Genomic DNA, 22440 nt, shown 5'->3' with positions numbered 1-22440 from the left:
ACAATAAAACCTCCCCACACTCTCCAGATATAGAAAAAGGCTCAGCAGCAGCTGCAAAAGAACATCACTGTACAGAAGACTATTAAAATGCCAGGCTGCAGAGTGGTCTGTAACTTCCTCCCTCCTGAGAGACCACAAAGACCCATTTCAATCCTTAGAGAACTGTATAAAAAGCTTTGATTTACAATTGACAATGCCATGCCTTAAAACCATTCAAGTAAATTTTAGTTGTTCAGTGACATAGTCTTTCTTGGACAGAACAGCTACTCTTAAAACAAAAAACAAAAAACGGAAAATCAACCATCTAAAATAAAATTTCCTTTTTCTCTTAATGATTAGAAATAAAAAACTTACTTCTGAATAGAAATTGAGGAAGAATGGAGGGAAAAGGGGAGGCACAAAGCACTGACAAAACTTCAACATTTTCCAGCCTGAGAAAACTTTTACACACTGGTTAAAAAAAAAAATCCACCTACTATAGTTAGGCTCATTTCTCTGGACTTGTTGTCTGATAAAATAAACAGCAAAATGTAAATCCAACTGTAATCTTGACTATTAAGGCACAATGAAAGTTTCAGTATTTCATCATCAGTTCTTTATTTTAGAGGCAACTATACGATATTCTAAAAAGGAATAAATAAATATTCAAGTAAAAAAGAAGTTCAGAGTAAAGCCAGACAGTATAACCATTTACTGTTCTAAAGCAGTTTTTTAAGCAACTGTGTAAGATTTGCTGTTAAACCTGAAACCTGAACATGAAACATAATAGTTTCCAGAGTTGAGTAATTAATTAAAAGCTTTACTTCCACTTTTAAATCCTCCTCTCAAAAACAGATACAAAATGCATGTGTGTATTTAAGCCCCTCTCCCCCACATATAACACATTCACTTAGTATATACTGCTGCCTAAATTGAGAGTGGATATAGAAACCTAGAGAGATCTACATATATATATTAAACTCATTCCTCAAAAACAGTAAATCATCAAGAAAACTGGTGGTAACCTAAATAAAATGTTCCCATATTCTACTTGTATGCTATGGTAGAGTCTTTTAAGTTTGTTTCTCCAAAACATCATCTTTTTGAGGGCTGCCTTACCCAAAAGAAACTAAAACTGGTTAATATAGACAGTCATTTTCTTTATCACAATTACAAATTATCTTCTATGAGAGTCTTTTTTCTCTTCCTCAAAAATTTTTTTAAAAACATCTAGTTTAATCTATGTAACAGCTGCAGCACAATTTTTTTCTTAAGGAGAATCGTATTACAGGAAAAAAAAATGCATATAGATGGATCAAGTGCTGCTCAGTCAACGCAGTTGTTTAATCTTTGCCTTCTCTTTTAAAGGAACATGTCAAGGGTTAATCCTGTGACTCAGTCTGACAAAACGAGTCAGCTGGAGTCAGGGCCACTTTTTAAACCTGATTTCAGACAGACATGCAGTCCACATAGGAGCTCTGAACCATCATGTACTTTTTATCTGAACTGTTTCCACCCACAATTCTACAAAATCACTTATGTGTTGTTGTAAGAGTGTGTGATCTGACTCAATATTCATGCTACCCAGTCCAACAATCAAAAAAATCAAGTTTTATAGCAAGATGGGCATCACTGTACACATTAATAAAAATGTCAGAGAACCCTGAAAAAAATATGACTAGGAGCCACACATCTTTTATTAGCAAACTGATGATTCCTGGTTTGAGGACTATCACATTTCACTGATTTTCAATATGCTTCCCCCACTTTAATGGTTCAGGATGTGATGTTTATTGCCATCCCAACTGTCAAACACAGACCTAACCTAGATAAGAAAAAGCTATAATGTGCTTTGCCAAAGCAATTGACTGCTTTACTGATGATTTAGGAGACGTTTTCAAAAAATCTCCTAGGTAGGGACTTTCTAGAACTTCGGTCTAAATTCCAGGCCCCCATGTAAAAATTTCCTTCTTCCTTCTTAATTTTCTGTTGACTAGGAAATAGCTCTTCCTGGAGAGCTATGCAAAATTTCTTGGGATTATCCATGCAGTATTTAATCTGTTTCATTGCTCTTTTTTATTCCTGATGTTTGGATCACTACAACTCTCATATCTGTTTTCTAAACTATCCTTAAGGAGGATTGTTTTGAGTGACTTAAATTCTAAAAAGTTTTCAAAAGAAAGTTTTAATTTAATTGAATTACACTCTTGAATTAATTAATAAAGGCTCATTAGTGGTTAATTTTATTGTACATTTTTCTAAAACAAGCAGGCAACATTCCAGTGTTCCAAAAGGCCAGAAGATCTGGCTGGAAAAGTAAATCTAAAACTCACTCATAGGATTCCTCATGAAAAATTTCAACATTATTTCTAAGTGAATCAATTCCTGGAAAACAAGACTTTCAGAGTGATAAATGAAGCCAAACACAGTTCACATGTGAATAATTCCACAAATTAACTCTGTATTTTCCTAAAGCATGAAACTCAGTAAATAACTAATAAATTATTGGCTGCAAAGGAGGTGAGGATGAGGATAGGTTTAAGAGGATAATAAGTGAGAGAATCTACAAGTGGACAGATTCAAAGAAAAAGACTGTTCCCCAATGCCTCCTCTTCCTTATTTCACTTGCAGGGAGATGACTTGCGAGTGAATGCTGTCTCCTAAATGTGCACTGTTTTAGTTAGCCTGGCTAACTAAATCAGACACCAAAATTCCAGGTTTCATATCTGATCATTATATTGCAATTTTTCTAGTATGTGCTGCTTTGTAATTAAAGTCATTCCAAAGTGTTCAGGAAGTTGGTCTTCTGGTCTTTTTCTAATAGCCTCACAATTTAGAAAATTTACTTTTGCAAAAAAGAAAACCAAAATATAAAACTCTAGTGAAATAATGCATCTCTCTCAAACTAACCACTTATATTCAATGCCTGTTATTTAAAGATAATAACGTTGTTGACCTAAAATCATATAGTGCATCCTGTAATTCAACAATATCACTCTCATCTTGCTGACACCAATCAATCAAAAGGCTTCCAAATTCTGTCTTTTCACTGTATGAAAATATTAAAAATCAAAGACCTGATTTTGTGAGTTTTACTCAGGTGATACTCTGAAAAAACTGTTCCAATTATGGTTTAATTGTGAGTACTTGAATCTTCACCAAAACAATAATCAGAGTTATAGTGGATGATATTATAGATTGGTCTGAGCACTGGTACACAATATATTTGGTTATTGGCTGGAAATGAGGAGCATCAATACACACATAAACAGACACTTCTCAGAGCAGAGTAAAAACACATGCTAACATTCACAATTCATATCATTTATCTCAGACATAGAACATCAGATTTTTTATGGTCTTTACAAAAATCTCAAGCCTAACTTAAGTTTTAGAAATGCTTAACAAAATAGAAAACATCTACTTGTACAGCCAGTGGAAACAATCAGCTATAGAAATTGAATTTACAGGGCAAAAGAACACTTAATTCCCCTTTTGACAACCATATGACTATAAAGAGGATGTGTAAAAATAGCCATACCTTCTGGAGGAGAAAGCAAATAAATCTCTTTCTGAGGTAAGTAAATAGTACCCCTCTGACATCAACACAAACAGAACTGACAGATCATACAAAGCTTCTAAAAGGCAATCATTAGACACTCCTTCAAACGAGATAGAACTATAATTACCGAGAACATGTAAAACCTAAAGCAAACTGCATGTTTCTTTAGATCATAAACTCACTATGACAAAGAAGTTTTCCTTGGAATAATTGAAGCGGATGGGTCCCCCTCCATAGTAATTCCTGCATCTCTTGGCTGTCCATTTCTTTTCCCCTATGAATTGCAGTTTGTCACTTCCCATTTACTACTTGAAACAACATGGTAAAAGAATCACTAAGTTATGTTGCAACTTGATAATTTTCCTGCAGATGGCTCTATAATCACAGGACTGCCTAATGGGGGGTGTGTGTGTGGGTGGGGGGGGGTGTTGTAAAAAAAAAAAAAAAAAAAGATGAGGAGGACACCCAGGTTTTTAAATTCCTCAATAAACCAGCACTTCTGAAGAGCTTTCAAGACTGGGACAAGGCTTTGCACTATTGACTTATTAGGCAACCTAATGACAAAACAAAACTGTAAGCAAACAAAGCTATTATTTTACATCATGTGTAGAAGGTAAACAATTTGGTCTTGGGTTGAGTTAGCTCTGCCTTAAGGAAAGTGCCACTAGTTTTTCTGTTTCTTCTTCTGACCTGTGCAATTTTTTTCTTCTGAGTTGGAAAGCACCAGATCTTTTCAATTTATGAGAAATGGAACAGCACCAAGATATTCTAGTCTAAATTTATTTTTAAAAAGACCAGAAGTAACATCTGCATTTTACTCCGAGTCATTTCAAGAATCTCTAATCCAAAGCTCTAAATAACTTATACATTAAGTTATTTCTGGCCCCCAATCTATCTTTTGTTTCAGTAAAAATTCTTGCCAGTTGTGGTAATTTTTAATACTTCATACCTTTACTTAATTAAATATTGAGAGTCTACCAAATCATCTTGCCTCATATTTGTAATGATCAAGTAACAAAGTAGAGTTAATTTTAGCTACAGTTACAGGAAGAAATGCAGATCCTGAATTTATGAAAAGATCTATTTTAAAAAAGAATGGTTTCTTACTACTAAATTCTGGTGGCCACTCTCAACAAAAGCCAAATAATACTTCCTTTTGAAAACACATCTGAGAAGGGTATAACAAACAGGAGAGGAGATGGGAGATGGTGTCAGCTCAACATAGAACAAAGAAAAATAAAACTAAAGTTTGACTAATGTTTAGTATGCTTCACTGGTAAAGGCAACAGGCCACTCCAACAAGTATCCTTTACCAGACCGAGTGGGAAAGAGATGCAAAACTTGGAAAGAAGAAATCTGTTAAGGTACTTGTTCTATGGATCTACATGACAAGTATATAGTATAGGGCAGAAGTATTCTCCCTACCAGTCATTAGTACTCATGTGAAACGGGCTGCTCAGGCTCCAGACACTGTGGAGTCATACCATATGATAAAAAAGAGCACTGGAATGGGAGTCAGAATATGGGGATCCAGATTTTAGCTCTGCTTCTTAGGAGGTATGAGAGCTTAGGCTAGGTCCCTGAATTTCCCTGAGCGTAAGTTTCCATTTCTGCAAAATGCGGGCATTAAACTAGGCCAAAGATTTCCTAGTCATTTCACCAGTAATAAAACCTTTTACTACCTACTCCACCCCAAAACACTGAATTCCTATTTTGAAAGATTTTTGTCTCCCAAACTCTTTTTTGAGTTATAATGAATATTTTTCCCTGTTTAAAAAACAAAGCCATGCAACTTCCATTCAGAACTTCTGGTTAAAAGAGAAATGAAGCATTGCCATGCTGAGCTTAAGTAAAAGAAATCTGATGTTTTAGATAGATGGATAACTTTATTTCAGTAAACTATACAACTTATTAGATTTTCTGAAATATTTTACATCTTGTCATATTACTATTTTTGAAGACCCAGGGCTATGACTTACTGGCATTAATGATACCCAGTGTTCACACCAATCTTAAATGGTATTTTTACAATCATATTTGCAAGTGGCATAATTAAAAGTCTAAAGCCTCACATGAAATGAAAGGTTGATCTAAAAGGGAATCCAAAAACATAATTACAACTTCTCAGTTGTAAGCTAAGAGACCAACTGCTTTGTATTCTAATAACATTCATGCTAGCAAATGAAGTATTTTTATAAGGGGTTAGTTATATATTTCCATTGCCTAATAACATTTTTATTCAAAACTAACATCTTTTTAAAAAGCTATGTAGTGTCCAGAACAAAATGGTAAAAAAAAAAAAAAAAAGAAAAGGATTGACATCTTACCAATAGTAACAACTCTTACCTAACTTGATCACTGTTCAACTAGCTCAATAACAATTTTGGTCTCTCAATAATGTGCAATTTGATCTACAAGTCAGACATTTTATGTTTAATATAGCAGCATCTGGAAAATAAAAGATTTTTGGCCATGCCCTTCAAACGAACATATAAGCCTCTACAGAGATGGCTTTCTTATAATTTTAGCAAGGAACAAAGCATTAAGGAGTCAATAGGGAGCCCATCTTAAGTAAGCAGGTTGTGGCTCCTACACTATTCTGTAATAAAGAAGCTGGGCCTGTGATTTGCTTCTTTGTGCCTTTTGGCTGGAGAAATTTAGTGGATCAGTAAAAGACTGTTACGTGGATTATAAAGAAAGGTGACTGGAACGAATATGTAGGTTGGAAAGTTTACAGGGTACAATAGGACAGTAAAGGGTGAAAAGCAGGTAGCAATACCACAGTACCTTTACAGGTGTGTGATCTTGAGGACATCTGTTTGCCCTAACATTGGTCATTTCAGAACTGAAATAACTGATGCGTAAGAAAGGTTTAAACTGTGTAAATATCATATGAATATAAGGACACAATTATCAAATGCTAAGACCTCACAAGGAAAACCAAATGGAAGTCTTCCTTTTTCTAACCTATCTAACTGAGGGAAAGACTATGCCTATGTAAATGGGAAGAATATCTGTGATCTTTGCCACTGAAAAGATTTTCACTTTTCTGATGAAAAATCAGACATTTTTTTTTCCTCCCTGAAAAACTTTTACAAAGTTTAAGTAAGTTAAATAATATAGATGATTAAAATATACCTGTAGGTCTCCTTGAAGGACATATTAATTTCAGATTACCCAGTATGTTCTTTATATCTTCTCTGAGTCAACTGAGCATGGGCCAGGAAGAAACAGCTATGGCTGTATTGCTCATCATTTGAGTTTGTTCATTTATTCAACAAATATTCACTGAGCATCTATTATGCACCTACGTGCTGCAGATAAAGCAACAAACAGTATAAAATCCCTGCCTTATCAATTTTCTCCTGGGTGAGAGAGATAAAGAATAAACAAATTACACTACATCAGATGGTAACAAGTATTATAGAGCAAAATACAGCAGGGAAGGAGAGAGGGTATGATGGGGGCTTGTTGCCATTTTTTATATGATACATCACAAAAGATCCCAGTGATAAAGTGCTTTGTGATCAAAGAGAAAAGTATGTGAGAAAACTAGCGATGTGGGTACTAAGGGAGGTGTGCTCTGGCAGAAAGAAAAGTAAATGCAATGGCCTCGAAGCAGGGGAGTGTTGATATTTTTAAGGAATAGTAAAGAGGGCAGCATGGCTAGAGGGGTCAATAAGTGGAAGACGAAGTCTGGGAGGTAGCAGTAGACAGATGAGAAGGGTCTTGAAAGCCATTTTAAGCACTCTTGTTTTACAGTGATAAGAGATGCTATTGGAGGATTTGGAGCAGAAGAATGGTATCATCTGACTTAGATTTTAAAAGGATCTTCCTGGTTTTTAAAAAAAATGACTGAAGGAAAACTGGGAGACCAGTTGGGAGAATGTTGCCATAAGTTCAGGAAAAAGATAAAGGTGGCTTGGATAACAATGCTAGCAGCAGATGGTGACAAACGGTCAAACTCTTGAAGATAATTTTAGTGTGGGAAGATAACCACTGTTTCACTTTTCTATCAATGAAACCGTAACTTTTTTTTCCATTAGGGAAAGTTTCCTGTATTCTGGTTTTCCATACTCCTCTGTCACATGAGGATCATGATCCTGTATTGTTAACTAGGTCAACCCTAGCACACTATAGAGTAATGGCTGAATTATCCGTAACTTGCCTGTTTAGCAAATTTACTCCTATTGTGTATAACGAAAAGTTAATTGCATAATTTAGGGGAAAAATAGGACAAATAATTCAGTTTCTTATACAAAGAATGCAAATTAACATATTTTTGATGATTTGAACAGCCCCAGCCTGAGCAGAAGGAAGTTGAAAAGTACAGCTCAGAGGAGGAAGTCATTAACAGATGATGTTCCCTATTGTAGATAACATAAAATAATAGCTTCACAGTATTTATCTTTATCCTTTTAATTGAATTCAAAAGGCATTTCCTGGATACTCCATTATGTGCCCAAAGGGCAACAATTACTTAACAGAAAAAAATTTAAAAGTTACTTCTTTCCAAAGGTCAAAGTTTTCTCTTGACTAAAAGCATCTTGAAGACAGGGTACAAGGTCCATGCTTTATTCATACTTAAAATCCTTCAAGCCTAAAAGAATTCTTCATTCACAATAGCACTTAATATATATTTACTGACTTGAATAGAATGAATTCATATTTCTCTCACTGGAGATCTACTAAATGGAGCCCACCATAATAGTAAAGACTTTCTAATTCTCACTCACATTACTGGTTTTTGCAATTTATAAACATAACTTGATTTCAAATAATGTCAAGTTTTATTACTTATTTACTAAGTATTATTTCTTGTTAATACTAGCTGTCATAGAGCTAGAAAAAGGAACTAAATAAGAACCCGAAATATTCAATTAAATTTATATAGATTAAAATTGAAAAAGTGAATTCTCTAGTCATGGGATAGAAGATTCTCAAGTCTTGTATGAAGCTTTTATGTTTAGAGAGAAACATGTCACGTTCCAACAGAATCTGTTTCACAATCATACTTGGGTTGGGACTGATTCTCAAGCAGCTAAAAACCACCTTTTAGCTTTGAGTTCTAAGAGAAAGTTGGACCAGGATAAAAGATGGTGATTGGGTACATATATGTAAGTTTAGGTAAAAAATTATAGTAGGGCTGTTTATGTCACAGTCAAATTATTTAAATACTTTAAGCTCAATTGTTTCAAATAAACATTTACTAATAATATATCTACTTATGGGCTTACTTTTGATGTCATAAAGTATCCTGCATATTACGACCTAAAATAACATTTAAATCCTAGAAAAATTATGATGCCATAGCACCCACTTTATACATTGAGGCTCTCCCACTATCCTAGTCAGGTACATTTTAGAAGGCAAATAATGGTCCTGGAAAGTTTCTGTCAATACAATAAACTCTGGCCCAGTGTCCAGAGCCTTAAGGAAATGATGAAGGAACTAATGTATATCAGGTAATGGATCCAAAAAAACTCCCAGGGAACATGCCTAAAAAGTATTTAATTCTATTTCTCTTTGGGTTTGCTTTTCATAGGAACATTTATGAAGACGGTAAGACTGTATCCACTTTAGGCATATACTTGTATTCTTTAAGTCTAATGCTGCAATTGGTAAATTATGGCTGTGGGCCAATTGTGGCCCACCACCTGATTTTACAAATAAAGCTTTATTGGAACACTGCCATGCCCATTCATTTATATATCATCTGTGGCTGCTTTCATGCTCCAATAGCAGAGTTGAGTAGTTGTAACAGAGATCATCTGGCCCACAAAGTCGAACGTATTTACTACATAACCCTTTACACAAAAAGTTTGCCGACTCCTGGTCTAGCACACTGAAGAAGAGCAGAAATATAGGCTATAACAAAGAGATAAGAAGGTTCTATCAAATTTTCCAGAAATATAATTTCTAGAAATTTCTGAAAACTAATAAAATGTTGGCATATTATAGATATACTGGGTTATGTATTAAAATAATTGCAGATAATGAAAATACAAAAACTTTGAATGGCTAACACTTTAAAATTTAAAATCTATTCAATGAATATAAACACAAGAGAAATTGGAAACTATCCTGGGACTAGCAGTGTTTTTAAAATGATTAAAACTCTAATCATAAACTTATCCATATAGCATATATTACCGTCTTTGAAATTAGATATACTACAAGCACAATAAATGACTTCGCAAAGTAAAATCATTACTGGTTAAACAAAGAGAGTATCAGTGATAGCAAATTTCCTGTCAGCAAATTACTTAGGATGTAATAGTCTTCCCTAACTTAGAATGAAATCCAGAGCCCCAAACACCTCAGTGATAAAATTTGGAATTTCTTAATTTATTCCTTCTTTCCTATACTTGAAAAAATAATCCTTGGTTGTATTAGAAAAAAAGAAAACAAAAAAACTTCATGGTTCTCTTGATGCTGAACATCCAGATAGTGGGTTTAAACTCTAAAAGCATTTACAGAATTCAATCACATATCCTTTAAAAAACATGCAAGCTACACAAACACATTGGGTCTTATCCAACATCAGAGATCTGAAACACAAGCAGCTGAAGAGTTCAAATAAACCTTAAAAGTCAGCTCTGAAATTCAGCCATATTCTTTCTTCTTTAAAAAGAAATAGTCAGAAAATAACAAATATCACTGCGGTTGTACAACCACATCAGTACAAATAATTGGATACATAGGACTTACTCATTGGTTACTTTTCCTTCTGTTTTTTGACTTGAACTCAGATCAAAGACATTACTGGCTCATCACAAAAATGAACATCTTAGAACTATGAATTAAAAGCCTATTATCTATACTGATATAATCCTCACACTGTTCTGAACAGCACTTACTGTCAGCATAAACAGTGGCTACTTCTTCTTATTAATGTATGAAGAAAATCTTTTATTCAATAACCAAACTGAATATAAGTTTGGAATGGATTATAGAACCATTCCCTTTATATACTAAGATTTTTCTGCTCGTCTGACCTAAAGGTCAGAGAAAGTATCAGCCACTTTGGAAATTTTATATCATGGTAACCTTCAAATAGAGAGAGCTTATCTAACAGCCAGAAATAAGAAACTCTTAAGTACCTACAGTTGTTCTGTGCCCTCTATGCTTGTCTGCCAAACGAGCTAAGCAAACACCTATTCCAACTCATGTTCAAGAACTGGAGGGTGCACTCACAAAGTTCAGCTGAAGCTGGTGCTGCATGTAAAATACTGTTTTTCCAGAATCACTAGGATGCTTGCTAGTCTTAAAGGCATCGCATAATTGTCTATGAACTGTTATCTCAGCTTCCTAGTGACTTCTATAGGATACTCCCTTTGAGAGTATTCTACTTGCTGGTCATGTCGTTATTTTTGTATATAAACTGGAGGTAACAGTTTCTCTATAGTTTTAACCCTTGACCTTTTTCTCACTAGTTTAGATATCCAATAATCTTTTAAATGGTAGTTTTCCAAGTTACTCCTTTCTACCAGCCCCAGAAAGTTGTATTTGTCTTCTCTTTCCTATTTAAAAAAATCCTGTTTAGCCACCCTCAGGATTTAATATTCTCACTTTTTCTATTTAATAGTCTTACTAATTCTCTTTAGTATGTACTACAAGAAAATACTAGGTCACTGGGCATGGTTTAGCTGTCTTTGTGGTTTGGGAACACCTCAGGATATCTCCAATCACCTCAAGGGCTGCCCCTAAAATTTCAAATTTATTACTGAAAATGACTCAAAATTCACATTAATTAAAAGAAAGCCATTACCAACAAAATAAAATCCTGTAAAAATTTTGGGAAAAAGGAATGCATCATTTTCTAAACTATAGTCAATTACGAATCTAAAGGCTACAGAACTCGGTACTTGTCTGCAGCAAAGCAAGAAAAGGTGGAGTCTAAGCTGCTTTGATTCATCTCAGAAACAATAAAGCGCCTTATGGGGGGAAGAGTTAGAAAAAATATTTTTTCTTGATGGCTGGGGTGGTAAAATATACTTTGAGAGTTTAGATAAAAAGCAAAGACATTATCTGATTAAACGGTAATAGCTTTTGTGGGAAAATATACACACTCAAAAACAGAGGACAAAAGACAGCATGACATTTGATTAAGAAACAAATAGATTATGTCAACAGACTATGTATGGGACTGCAAACTAGTTATATTCAAAATGAATAAGACATGCCATTTTGATGTAGAGTCAAAAGTTGATGTTCAAAAGATGTTTTCAAATGCTATTGAATAAGAACATAACTTTAGGAATTTGAAACGCTTTAGAGAGCCACAAAGATGTTCAAACAATGATTTAAAAAAAGCATAGACTCCTGATGGTTCAGAAAACAAAATTAGTATGAATTCTAGGGACAGAATTTTCCTCCTTTTATAGATTCCTTTTCTGAAAATGAATGCTTTCTAAACAACAATAGCAGCTACAACTTACCCCTCACTCACTATGTGCCAGGCATATACATTACATATGCAAGTCTAGGTAACATAATAGTTTTTTTTCTTTTACTATAATATTTATCCTTCCTTATGTTTTCAAACTTTGCTTTTCAACAAAAATTTGGTAAGAATGAAATGCTAAAGTTCCTTTAAATTTCAAGCTGTAGAGATAGGAACTAGAAAAATAAACATTTACTTAGTGTCTACTATATGCCAGGCACGTATAATACCCTCACACTTAACACTTGAGATAAGCATTATTATCTCCTTTTACAAATAGAGACTTAGCTTTCAGAGAACTTCAAAGGAATTCTCCAAGGTAATAAAATAAAAAGCTGCTGAGGCCAGATACAACCCATCATCTCCTTGACTGGGAAGTCTGTGCTTTTCTACATCATCCTTTCAGATGGTGGCATCTTGGCTCTATGTGCGATCTTGGGCAAGTTACTTAGTATCTCTGAGTCTCAATTTCTCATTTGTAACAAGAGGATATTAGTTACCTTATAGATTTGTGTGGCAAAGATTAAAGATTAAGATGATACAGATAATGGTTAACATAGATCCTCATACATCTAAGTTCTGTACCTCTAACAGAGTGACACTGAGGCTGTAAAGGATGCCAACAAATATACTGCAAATGTTTCAGTTTTTTCCACAAACTACTAGGAAAAAAACACGACTGCCCCAATCCTTACCCAGTGCTTCACAATTTCCTTAAATGTCTTATCTTAGTAAAAATCTGATACGGATGAAAAACAGCTGGGGTACATGCAAAGAACAAAGACTAGAGGTGGTGGTTAGGGAAGGGGAGGGGAGGTTCAAGAACCCTAAAAAGGAAGGAAAAGAGGGCCAGTCCAGTGGCATAGTGGTTAAATTCACGTGCTCTGCTTTCAGTGGCCTGGGGTTTGCAGGTTTGGATCTCACGCATGGACCTAGCACTGCTTGTAAAGCAACACTGTGGTGGCAGCCCACATAAAATAGAGGAAGATTGGCACAGATGTTAGCTGAAGGCCAATCTTCCTCACACACACACAAAAAAGAGGGAAAAGACCCTACAAAGTCAAAGTACCACCCACACCTTTGGAAAGACTCCCAGATACCCTTAACAATTACAAATGCCTCCTATTGTCTACTGGTCAGGGGACTTTAGGCCCTTATCCAGGGTAGACTGCTATGACAGCTTATCCCTTTTCATATCTGGACTGGTCTGATGTGTTCCCCAATCCTCCCCTAGAGCGGGAGAGTGGGTCTACTATAGCAAAAGTACAAAGGTTATATTTGGTATAGAATCTAGTAATGCTGTACTTCTAGTTGAGGCCTGAGCACACGTTTATTTTGTCACGTCTATGCCTGTTACCTCTCTGGTCCGTTCTCCCTCTTCTCTAATAGATGAATTCCTACTCATTTTTCTAGAAACAGCTCAGATGTCAACTCCTGAGGCCATCAGTACTTTCCAAGGCAGAGTTAGTTCTACCTACCCTATGTTTCCAGAGCACTTGGTATACATCTTTACTTGCCTTACTGCAATGTAATTAATTCATTGAATGCTTGTGTCTCAGATGGTAAGTTCCCTGAAGGCAACGACAGTGTGTGTATGTTTGAATTCTCCATGTCCAAGCATCATTCTACAGTTGTTGCTACAAAAGTCCACTTTGTTCAATATTTCAACCTGTCTAGAGAAGCAAGTGGAAAATTTAATGTACTTAAGAACAACATTTCTTCATTAGTAGGAAGAAAACCATGACCACTACACTTTTTGGTTACGTATTGAGCATGACTGTTTTAACACCCAAAATACTTAGCATTTTGGACCTAAAAGGAAGTTTGGATTTTCCACTCTGAATTTCCTAAGGATTAACTGAGGTGTTCAGGGACAAACAACCAATTAATAACTGAGCCAGCAGATTTGAGCAGACCATTCTCTTAACCTTACTGACCATAGTGCTTTAATTATGTCGACAGACCCTCATTGGATCTTCATCCAGAAAGAAGTTACCCTTCAGTTGCTCTGCAGAGAGGAATAGAGGAGCTGAGGTTTGTACTTACGATACCCTAAATATGTATCATGGCTCATAAAAAGAAAAGGCCTCTAATCAATGCTCTATGGTCAAATCATGTAGATTACCAATGCTTTGCATGTTAAGTAAACCCGACTTTTGTTTTTTGTAGCAGTATGAGCAGTACAATATGAACCTAGCTCTTTGTTTCTTTAGTAATGGTAGCACCTATTTTACAGATAATTAAAGATAGACTGGATAACAGCAAAGTTTGAAATCTGTGATGTTACCATCAAATTTCTAGTTTGATTTGGGAAGTATGATATTCAAATAACCATGAAATAAAATATAAATAGTTCATTTTCATTTTTATACCCATTTTTTAAATAATTCACATTGTTAAAGGCCTGTAAATTACATACGTTTCAGTAAAAGCATTCCAATAGAAAACCATAATTTTAAATTCTCATTTTTTTTTAAGACACTGAAAAGATAAATAGTGTAACCAAGTATTTTCAGAAGTTTATTATTTTGGTATTAGTTATCAAAGTATCTGTTTTTAAAGTTTTTAAAAAAATTTTTAAAAACTTGATATTTCAACATAGCATTTAATCTAAAATATTTTCAATTAATTAAAATGCATTTATTATTTATATATCCTTAATAACATTCAATATGTTTAAGTACTAGTTTCAGCATAGTTTCAGAGTAGTACAATCATGCTTGATGCTGATGTTAAATATAGAATTGAACATACTGAATTCTCTTCTATTCTGTATAAATATCTAATAAATTTCAAATAAGGTAGCTAGCAATACAATATATAAGTAGGCTCAGCTTATGAAATTTTCTAAAGATTCTCAAAGAAATCAAAGTTTTGTGAGAATTCAGTGGCTTTCCCCTTCCTACGGCTCGTCCAGGACACCTGAGACAATATACCCTTGGAGTCTTAGAGTATCACCTTGGAATAACTCCAAGGGTGAATGCTATTATGACTAGGATTGTAAGGAACACTGGTGACCTCCAGTGCCTATTCTCTTTGCAGGCTGTTCTCTCCATTTTGCCCTTTTGTTTTAAAAACGAAAGAACTACGAAACTCTGAAAATATATTGTTCTCAAAATTAATGTCAGGCTAAGAAGAAATGAGATAAATTTTTCATTTACTAGTCTGTTTTTTTCACCTGTGTGGTTCTACTAAATATTAATATGTAATTTAACTTTTATTACTCTCACAGAATTATAGCAATAAATTACAAGAAAATTGCACGGTTATATGTTTTAGCAGTCCTGTCAGTTTTAAATGTGATTTCTGTTAATCTAGCAGAAATCATCTGTTATACCATTGAACCACCTACCCCAGCACAGCACGCAACTGTTAAAATGTAAATTGCCCAACTATTTTTAGCTGCTGCTGAAAAAAATTCCTGTCTTCGGGAATAATGATTTGAGGCATTGTGTTCATTTTGTTTATCAAGCAGCTATTCAGCCTCTAGTGGGCCCAAGTGCTTATGTAAGCAAAAGCGTTTAAGAATGCCTGCAGCTGCAATCCAACCTTCCAGGTAGGCTGCAGGTTCAGAGCACAGCTGCCCTAGGCTGCATAAAACTCAGATCCATCTGGAACTGAGTTTCAAAGAGGATTTCAAATTCGAGTTTTCATGTATCACAGGGAAGAGAAAGCAGGGGAAGAACACAGGACAGAAGGAAGGCAAATAATCAAAAAGATGATATCTCTACTTCAGCCTTAATAAAAAATAAATAGCGCAGACCCATGCTGCTCCTTCTAGATTACTACTTGCCAAGCTGGATATTCCATTCAGTGTATACTTCGATGAGCTGTGACTCATCCAGCAGCACCTGCGGCCATGTGTTAAGTACTGCCAAATAAAAGCCCAACATCCATTTACACAACAAAGAGATGTACCCTATAAGGCGTGGGGCTTCAATCCAAAAGCCCCACTCCCCACTTGTTCTAAGCAAAGGGAAAGGAAAAAAATCTTCCCTCCTCACACCAGGGATTTTTAAACTGTAGGTGGATTTATGATGTAGGTTCATTTACAAATACTTTTACTTTTTAAAAGAGTAAAGTATATTTAATAGCACAAACACTCCTACAGCATTAGATTATCATGGCCATTAATGATTGTTCACCAAACCTTTCCAACCTCCTTCATGAAAGCTCTTTATTCTCAAAGGATACATTTTTGAGCAAAGAGGGATCAACAAACTAGTTGCTTGAAAGCTTTCCTGATGCTAGGCTGAAGTTAGGAAAGGCTTAATGAAGGCTTTAAAATCCACAAGGGCTTCACAATGAACATCTGACTTGGTGATTTATGCATATTAATAACCTCAGTCCTACTGAGGCAAGCTGAGCTGAACATGTCCTCCGAATCTTAATGTCTTTAGCTCCACTGGGATTATTACAAATGTAAATTTCTAAGATTCTCAGCTATTAATCTCTGTCTGTCCTCCTGTTCAGCAACATAATGACTAATTAAACATCAAAAGACCTGTACAGGAGATCTTCTTTGACAGCTACCGGCCTAGTCCTCTTCCCAAGAGGGGAATTCAAATGACAGGGACATGGAGCAAGAGCATATGAGTAATCTACAAATCATTGTAGAGAAATCTAAAACCCTAACATTAAATGCAGATTTACCTCAATCAATGATTCTGTTTAGCAGTGAACAGTTACTGTGTGAAGTGTGCCAACTGACACCAACTGAGTATAACCTTATAGCCAGCAAATACCGAATACCTGAAATCAGTTTGTTTACCATGAAGTCAAAAAAAATGGCTACTTACAGAAGAAGGCAAACCAGGAGGCACCTTTCTGACTTTCTTTGCTTGCAAAGGATCTGCACATGGAAAACAGTATATTTCATCAGCATTTATATTAAAAAGATCAGACTTCAAATGAACAGGAAACAATTTTTCCTCTCAGTGCTTTTCTTGTTTTCCAATACTTAGGAGGAAGCAAGGAATATAAGGATGGGGGCCTCATTCTTTCTAACTGGTTTCAGGGTAAAACATGCTCTCCTAATGAAGCGATATATTCTGAAATACATATCCCATAAGTTTAGGAAGAAGACAGAAAACAAAGTAAAACAAGAAAGAAGATAAACCAATAAGCGTGTGTGAGGAAAGCATGTGTGAACATGTCTCAAGTAGCTAATACGTGGCAGACTCCATGCTAGGCATTTTACATCATTTATCTCAGTTTCATTTATAGAGGGGCATTTGGTGCAACAGGTAATTTTAATAATATGACTCAACAGAGACACAAATTTAGTGTTCATATCACATCGAGAATTAGGTTTAAAAGCATATTAAACAGACTAAAAGTTAATGCTATGCTACATCTTATGTTAAAAATTTGAAAAATAATAAATGAAAAATTAAGGTTATAATAATGTCAGATATGCTACATAAACTATTAAATATGGGGCACTGTCATATGCAATATCATCCAGTATTCTGCAAGAACATTTACTTTAATAACGTGTGGTTAAAATTGCAACTTTAGTACCATTTATTGTACAATTTATCCTTGGATGTTTATATTTATTTCCCAAAATAACTAAAGTATATTTCTTTCTAAAGCATAAATTATTAATACAAATGAGAACATGAGTATTTTCATATGTCTACTCAGCTTCACTTGTTATTTTAATTTTACTTATCTGTAAAATTTAAAAATTTTAAATTTGTCTATTGTAAAAAAGGTAATAAGTGCAGCTTTCCAATCTTACACAAATAACGGATCAAATTCAGGATTTTTCACAGGGATTCACTATTAAGAAGAAAACACATAAGAAGGCAATATAAAGTACAATATTTTTGAAAACTATAAAAATGAGAATCAAACAAGCATTGTATTTTCCTGTGTCATAAATGATAGAACACAATAAGACATGCACTTGTTTAAGAATGAACGAAATCCTTTCAATTGGGGCTGGGAATCTTTACAGTGAATATCCCAGGAGGCTACAAAGCTAAGAAAACAATTTATAAGTAGGCATGTGGAAAAATTTTATACAATAAAAAGAGAAAAAAACATTCACTAGCATCTAAGTCCCTACCCCAAGAGGCAGCCTATATTTCCTTAAAAGAGCCAAAGATAAGCAACATCTGGTACACTCTATATTTACAAAACTTACAGGCAAAATTTTTGTTCTTTGTGAGGCTTTTCTAGAACCCAACTCTACACAATTAATACAGCATTCCTTGAGCCAAAGCCACACTGTATACCAAGAAAGTCAAGTGAACTGCTCCTTATCAGTTTGGAGCTCATCATTCTATTTTGGGTAATTACTAGTAGAAGATGTTGCCATTTAGTTTAGGGCAATTTTTCCCTGTCATATGAATAGAAGTTTTTCTTTTATATTTTTATCTGATCATTAGCTACCCTTATACAATTACATACATGATGTCAGATTTAAAATAAGGAATTTTGGGATTAACAGTTCACTTTTAGGGGGTTGCAAAATTTAACAATTAAGAGAGTAAGCTGGCTGGATTCAAATTTTAGCTCAATTATATAGTAGTTGTGTGAGCTTGGGTAAGTTACTTAACCTCTTTGAGCTTCAGTTACCTAAGATACAAAAATGGGATAACACTTCCTGGAATTATTGTAATAAAGATAATATATGAAAGGTGCTCAGGGGAGTACCTAACAGAGAGTGACACCTAATAAATTTTAGCCGTTATTATTAGGTGTATATTAAAATCTGTGGCAAAATGATTATAAATTGGATAGATACTGATTTGCAGAATATTGATTTCCTAGAGTATCAAAATAACTTGACAAGATGCTGAGGTTGCCTTTCAACTCTGAGATTTCATGAATAAGTGTAATGCCCAGAAAGAGTGACTAAGACTGAGAAACAGCAATGAGGAATGGATTAATAATCCACTAAATGGTATTCATACAGGGGATGAGTGGACCTCCCTGGGTACCAAGCCTTGGTTAAGTTTCTTAGCTTCCTGGGTCTTGGTTCCCCATTTGTAAGATGAGGTCAATATTACGACCTCATAAGAGTCTGTGTAAAGATGTAGTATTTATAGCACAGTACCTGGCATGGAGGAGACAATCAACAGTATCTATCATTATCACAACCAAAAAGAAAATGAAGACGATATAAGCTTTAATTTCTAGAAAACTTAAGTTTTTATGAAATTCATCCTCCCTTTCCTAGTTATTTCAATAGCTCATTTTCTCCCTAAACTTTTAGTAATAGTATTGGTCTACATTAGTGCTTTTTGTCACACTATGTGCTCACGCAGCATACTAACAGGACATTTTTCTAGAGTGACACTGACACATCTAGACTCAAATGAATACTCCTACCCTAACTCATTTGGTGAGAAACAAAAGTGGAGATGGAAAAAAGACCCTTCACAATTTATCATTTCTTTTTTTTCTTTTTTTTTTTTGTTGAGGAAGATTAGCCCTGAGCTAACATCTGCTGCCAATCTTCCTCTTTTTGCTTGGGAAGACTGGCCCTGAGCTCACATCCGTGCCCATCTTCCTCTACTTTATATGTGGGACACCTGCCACAGCATGGCTTGCCAAGCAGTGCTATATCCACACCTGGGATCCAAACTGGCGAACCCTGGGCCACCGAAGCGGAACGTGCGCACTTAACCACTGCGCCACTGGGCTGGCTCCTATCATTTCTTAAATAACAAAAAGTATACTGGTCTAAACCCTCTGTGGTCACTCTAACAGTACATATACTAAATCACTCATAATACCGAGAGGTGGGCACATCTAATCAGAGCTCTCTGTACCGAACGTGACAATCCATCATTGTGCCCTTTTATACGCTCAAGCATACTCTAGACCCAGAGACTATGAATATTTCACCAAAATATTGGTTTGACAGAAGGTAGATATCTAAATTGGAGGCAGTCAACAAAGATTTGTGGAATAAATAACTGACATATTTTCTGTTGGTGGACTATATTTACTTTAGAAGCTGGCCCATCCTTAACATAAACATGATTTGCAACTTCAATTTTCTTGTATAAAGGATTCTTTGGTAGGAATCACCAAAAAATCCCCACATTTAAACACTGATTGGATAAGGTGTCAGTACACCTGAGGCTTGCTATAAGCAGCAACACAAAACAGATTGGCCTGGGTAGGCTATGAATAAGACATAAAAGAAGGAAGCTAAAAAGAATGAGGGTTGAATGCTTAATATGTACTGAGTTTCCTTTGGTGTTGGTGATGTTTTGGAACTAGACAGAGATAATGATTGCATAGCACTGTGGATGTACTAAATGTCACTGAACTGTACACTTTAATATGGTTAATTTTACGTTATGTTAATTTTACCTCAATTTTTTAAAAAAGCTGGGAGTAAAAACAATTAATATGCAAAGAACATTGGACTTGGAGTCAGAAAATCTTAAATTTTGTCCTGGGTAAACCACCTTCTAATGATATGAACGTGTTCTCTTTCGAGCCTCAGTTTTATGTTGAATCTGGTATTACATCTACTGACTAGCACAACTGTTGTACTGATGAGAGGAGAATGTATATAAAACTACTCTGTAAACTGTTCAGCATTTATATCAATTTTAGCGAAAAATAAGGTGTTAATATTAGCACATGACATTTTTATTATGAGAGTAAAAACTAGTCCCATTTTTTAAGTCCCATTTTTCACTTAGTTCCTCTAATATTGATGATCAAACAAGAGTATTAAATTGATTGTTTACTGAATATCTAATAGATATATATTATGCAAATAAGCCCCAATATGAACATGATACCCAAGAAACCAAATTTCTTCTTAATAATTAAAAGTGCAGCCAGCAGTAAAGAATAAGGGGGGGGGGAAGGAACCATCTGTAGGATGGGATTTGTTGTGTGATGCACTTACCAAGTGCTGCAGAATCATGGAGTGGTCTTCTCCTGGAACTTGTGGCAGAGAATGAGTAGTATGGTGTCCCCGGTTTTCCTGAAGAAGACAGCTGAGCTGGGCTTCCAAGCCCTAGATCTTGTCTCAGGAGACTAGACTATAAAACAAGGCCAATGAAACAAGTTATTGTCCCACTGATACCAACCCAAACCTGAAAATGTCATCACTTCTGAATTATATATAGTACCTTCAACAATGCCTTGAATTTAGAAGCATTCAATAAGTTGTATTTGAGTTCTATTAAACCATTGGTTTAAGCCCATATTTTCTCTTTTTCCCCATCCTCATGTTACCTGCTTTCTAGTAATTATGTAGATCCATACAATCTTAGGGTTGAAAGACACTTTAGTTACCACGTGGTTCCATCGTTTAATCATTAAGAATATTTTTGAAAAACATCCACCCAGTCTTTGCTGGAATGCTTTCATGACCATACAAGGCAGTCAGCTCTGTTCTTTTGCCTTTTCCTGTTTCTTTTTGATTAGCTCTCATTGTTTGAAGAGTGCCAATATTTTTAAGACTAGCCATTCCTGCTTTCTTCAATTGTATCTTACGACATGGGCTTGAATGTCTTCCTCATCATCCTTTACACAGAACTCTAGATTTATTTTCAGTTTGTCAAAGTCTCTTGGAAAATGGAATTGAGGACAATGCCCCAGATGTGGCCTGCTTAGTGCAGAGCAGTTTTTAACACTAGATTTAAACAACCCATTTGTGTTAGCTTATACTGAGAGGTTAAGAGTGATCATACCCTATTACTCTTTATTGCATATGTTGCTATTAAGTCATGTCCCTCCAATGGTTTCTTTTTCCAGTTCGTGTTTTTTTGACCCAAGTATGAGACTTTTCTTGGATAAAATTCATTTTGTTATATTTGATTCATAATAATCATCCATTCCTATCTTTTTAAGATTCTGAGTCTGTCAACCAATGCGTTTACTAGCATTTCTAGTATGTGGGCATAAAAAATGTGATTTAAAAAAATGAAACATCAGGACAAGGCTGAGGAGAAAGCCCTAAGGAATGCTACAGTGACATCATGAGACTTTGTCAAGTGCTTCAATGAAATCCAGCAGCTCTGACCTACTAACCTAATGACTCAATCATAAAGCAGATGAAGCTGACTTGGCAGATTTTGGTTCCAAGCTTTCTAGTAGCTGACAGAAAAAGAAGACTTCCACTTGAAAGGATGTTGGACACATGTGAGAGGATGCTCTCAAGTGAAAAGAACTGTGTTCCTTCTGATAAACTTTTAATTTAATACTCCATATTTAATACCGCTTACTGCCTTCACCATACTCTTAGTCACTGTCCTTTCAGCCACTGAGTATCATAAAGGTACTGAGACATAAACCTCAGCTCTGGTCATAAAGAATCAGTAGCACTTTGTAATAGTAGTCATAGTAACCCAGTCCCTGACTGCATTCTAATAATTAAGAAAAACTCTCATTGCAGTTTATCATATCACTTAATGATTTTAAATAATTTTTATATTTCAGCTTAAAAAATTGAGCTGTAATTTACATA

General features: G+C 35.1%; 1 protein-coding gene across 7 annotated transcripts in view; it reads right to left on the bottom strand.

The window, feature by feature from the left end:
* Positions 1-22440, bottom strand: part of TCF12 (transcription factor 12) — a 346407-nt gene that overhangs the window by 58947 nt on the left and 265020 nt on the right. For all 7 annotated transcript variants that reach the window (XM_046652341.1, XM_046652337.1, XM_046652343.1 and 4 more), the window contains 2 exons: positions 20875-21010; positions 16787-16839 (listed from right to left, as the gene is read on the bottom strand). In XM_046652341.1, the coding sequence (XP_046508297.1) occupies positions 16787-16839; positions 20875-21010 (189 nt within the window). The remainder of the gene's footprint in view (positions 1-16786; positions 16840-20874; positions 21011-22440) is intronic.

This window comes from Equus quagga, chromosome 2, assembly GCF_021613505.1.
Source record: "Equus quagga isolate Etosha38 chromosome 2, UCLA_HA_Equagga_1.0, whole genome shotgun sequence".
Classification (NCBI taxonomy): Eukaryota; Metazoa; Chordata; class Mammalia; order Perissodactyla; family Equidae; genus Equus; species Equus quagga.
Note: the sequence above shows the minus strand (reverse complement) of the source record. Positions and strands in the feature narration are given on the sequence as shown.